The sequence below is a fragment of the Cebus imitator genome, unplaced genomic scaffold, assembly GCF_001604975.1.
Source record: "Cebus imitator isolate Cc_AM_T3 unplaced genomic scaffold, Cebus_imitator-1.0 Scaffold8, whole genome shotgun sequence".
In the NCBI taxonomy this organism is placed as follows: domain Eukaryota; kingdom Metazoa; phylum Chordata; class Mammalia; order Primates; family Cebidae; genus Cebus; species Cebus imitator.
The window spans coordinates 7240168-7243420 of record NW_016107323.1 but is presented as its reverse complement, the minus strand read 5'-3'; the positions used below and the strand labels follow the sequence as shown (position 1 = coordinate 7243420).

The window sequence follows — 3253 nt, the reverse complement described above, 5'->3', positions numbered from 1 at the left end:
TTCAAGACCACCCTAGTCAATACAGCAAAACCCTGTTTCCAAAAATACAAAAATTAGCCAGGTGTGGTGGTGGCTGCCTGTAATCCCAGTTACTTGAGAGGCAGAGGCAGGAGAATCACTTGAACCCTGGAAGTGAAGGTTGCAGTGAGCCGAGATCACGACACTGCAGTCCAGCCTGGGCAACAGAATGAGACTCCATGTCAAAAAAAAAAAAAATCTGTAATAGATTTTTGGTGAAAATAAATAATAATCCTTCAATTTAATACTTGATATGAATACTTACTTTAAAAAGAATAAATTTTGACACAAGACAACTATACATTTTTTAAATAGCCATGAAATATGTACCAAGTTTATTTGCCTTTAAATTATATAATCAGAACAAATATGTTAGTCAAAATATTAAATTTTCTTGCATTTTACAGAAGAAAAAGAAACTGAAGTGAAACTGTAGGAAATGCTGAACTTCAGATAAATGTTTCTTCAAAACAAGAGATATTACTTCCTAAAAGATTCTTCTAAAGTTTCAAAAAAAGATTAAGAAAAACAGTAAGCCATTAGGTTATTACATTCTTAAAAAACTACAAGTTTCTTAATGGACATATGTTTACATTTATAGATAGTAAACTTAGTTTCCTGTCTCATAAAATTCAGAAGACGCCACTGATGTCTAAACTAAGCAAAACAATAAAAGCCTCTTTTTCATATGAAAAAACATCAAAACTAAATGTGCCTTAACATTATTTTCCATGAAAACTTAATAAAGAATGGCTAATCTGAAAGCAAAATGCTGTACAAATCAGTTTCAAAAAAGAAATACATTACGAGAGTATGCTTATAGCTAGTGGTATCAATTAAAACCCCAAATGATGACACATGAATTCATAGTATTAGCCGGTCCTCTCCTCCCTCCTGAATTACCTGACCAATGGAAGTTTGGCTTTGTTGTTTCAGAAAGCACTGTTTCTTACATTCCATTAGTTGTTCCAAATCACGCCACATTTTTGCTTGTTTCATATTTGGACCGTGACTTTCTCTTACAACTTTTTGTTTTTCCCGAAGTTTCTATCATTAAAAGAAGCAAGAATAATTAAATCTCAGTTACAGGGATTTACCTCTATTGCTATACTCAGAGGAATATGGTACATTTTGTACAGCTGATAAATAATAGTTAGCTAAACCACATACTCCTATAATGTACCAAAACTAAGATTATAAAAGTTAACCAAGGCCAGAGGTGGTGGCTCATATCTGTAATCCCAGCACTTTGGGAAGCCGAGGCAGGTGGATCACCTGAGGTCATGAATCTGAGACCAGCCTGGCCAGCATGGCCCTTCTCTACTAAAAATACAAAAATTAGCCAGGCGTGGTGATGGGCGCCTGTAATCCTAGCTACTCGGACAGCTGAAGCAGGAGAATTGCTTGAACCTGGGAGGCAGAAGTTGCAGTGAGCGGAGATCACGCCATTGCACTCCAGCATCAGCAACAGAGAACCACTCTGTCCCAAAAAACAACAAAAAAAGTTAACTAATGTAGGACAGCTTGAAGTTAAAAAGAACACAAAACTGGCCAGGCGCGGTGGCTGACGCCCGTAATCCCAGCCCTCTGGGAAGCCAAGGCAGGTGGATCACGAGGTCAGGAGTTTGAGATCAGCCTGGCCAAGATGGTGAAATCCTGTCTCTACTAAAAATACAAAAATTAGCTGGGCACAGTGGCAGGCACCTATAATCCCAGCTACTTGGGAGGCTGAGGCAGGAGAATTGCTTAAACCCGGGAGGTGGAAGTTGCATGAGCGCCACTGCACTCTAGCCTGGGTGACAGAGCAAGACTCTGTCTCAAAAAAACAAAAACAAACAACAACAACAACAACAACAACAAAAAAAACAAAACAAACCATAACACTATAAAAGGAAGAGAAAGAAAAAGATAATTAGAAAAGTGGAACAGGATCATGGTGTAAAAAGAAGAATGTAGAGTTTGGAAGTCAGAAGTCTTCAGTTTTAATCTGGTTTTGTCTCCTCTAGTGGTAAGCAAGGCACTTAATTTCCTGGGATCTCAGTTTTCTCAGTTACTAATTAAGGTTAATAGGCCAAGCATGGTGGCTCACAAGTGTACTTTGGGAGGCTAAGGTGGGCAGATCACTTGAGGTCAGGAGTTCAAGACCAACCTGATCAACATGTGAAACCCTGTCTCTACTAAAAATGCAAAAATTAGCTGGGCATGGTGGTGTCTGCCCCTAGTCCCTGCTACTCAGGAGGCTGAGACAGGAGAATGGCTTGAACTGGGAGGTGGAGGTTGCAGTGAGCTGAGACTGCGCCACTATGAGATACTAAGTCAAACTGCTTGCCTTTCTAGTTCTCCAATGAAAACAAGCTTGGAGGAAGTACGTGACATATTACTCAAGAAGAATTATAGCTCAGACAGCTTTAACATAATAGTTCAGATAGCTTTAAAATAATTCATTTATTAGCGTAAGCCTGAGAAATGTCCATATTTTGTTTTAGAATTTCCATTTCCATAAAAATTTCTCAAGAAACCAACAGGCTCAGTATATTCTACATACTAAAACCTAATTCTTATTTATTCAAGATATAATTATGGAGCACCTGTTATGTGTCAGGTATGCTTGGAGTTTCAAGTAGAAAACAGAACTCATGCCATATAGTTGGGTGGATCACTTGAGGTCAGTAGTTCGAGACCAGCCTGGCCAACATAGTGAAACCCCATCTCTACTAAAAATACAAAACACAAAAATTAGCCGGACATGGTGGCACGTGCCTGTAATCCCAGCTACTCTGAAGGCTGAGGTGGGAGAATCGCTTGAACCTGGGAGGTGGAGGTTGCAATGAGCTGAGACTGTGCCACTGCACTCCAGCCTGGGCAACAGAGTGAGATTCCATCTCAAGAAAAAAAAAATTAAGGATAATAATAGCAGGCCAGGGGCTGGTTGAGGTGGCTCACCGAGGTGGCTCACGCCTGTAATCCCAGCACTTTGGGAGGCCCAGGCAGGAGGATCGCTGGAGCCTGAAGAGTTCAAGGCTAGCCTGGGCAACATAGCGATGCCCTGTCTCTACAAAAATAAAAATTAAAAAATAGCTGGGCATAGTAGTGGCACATGCCTGTAGTCCTAGCTAGTTGGGAGACTGAGGTGGAAGGATCACTTGAGCCCAGGAATTTGAGGCTGCAGTGAGCTATGATTTCACTACTGCACTCCAGTCTGGGCAACAGAGCAAGACCCTGTCTCTTAAAAAAC

General features: G+C 40.4%; 1 protein-coding gene across 3 annotated transcripts in view; it reads right to left on the bottom strand.

The window, feature by feature from the left end:
• Positions 1–319: 319 nt before the first annotated feature.
• IFT81 (intraflagellar transport 81) overlaps positions 320–3253 on the bottom strand; it is a 107550-nt gene continuing 104616 nt past the window's right edge. For all 3 annotated transcript variants that reach the window (XM_017541885.2, XM_017541882.2, XM_037743328.1), the window contains one exon: positions 320–1065. In XM_017541885.2, the coding sequence (XP_017397374.1) occupies positions 883–1065 (183 nt within the window). In that variant the 3' untranslated portion in view covers positions 320–882. The remainder of the gene's footprint in view (positions 1066–3253) is intronic.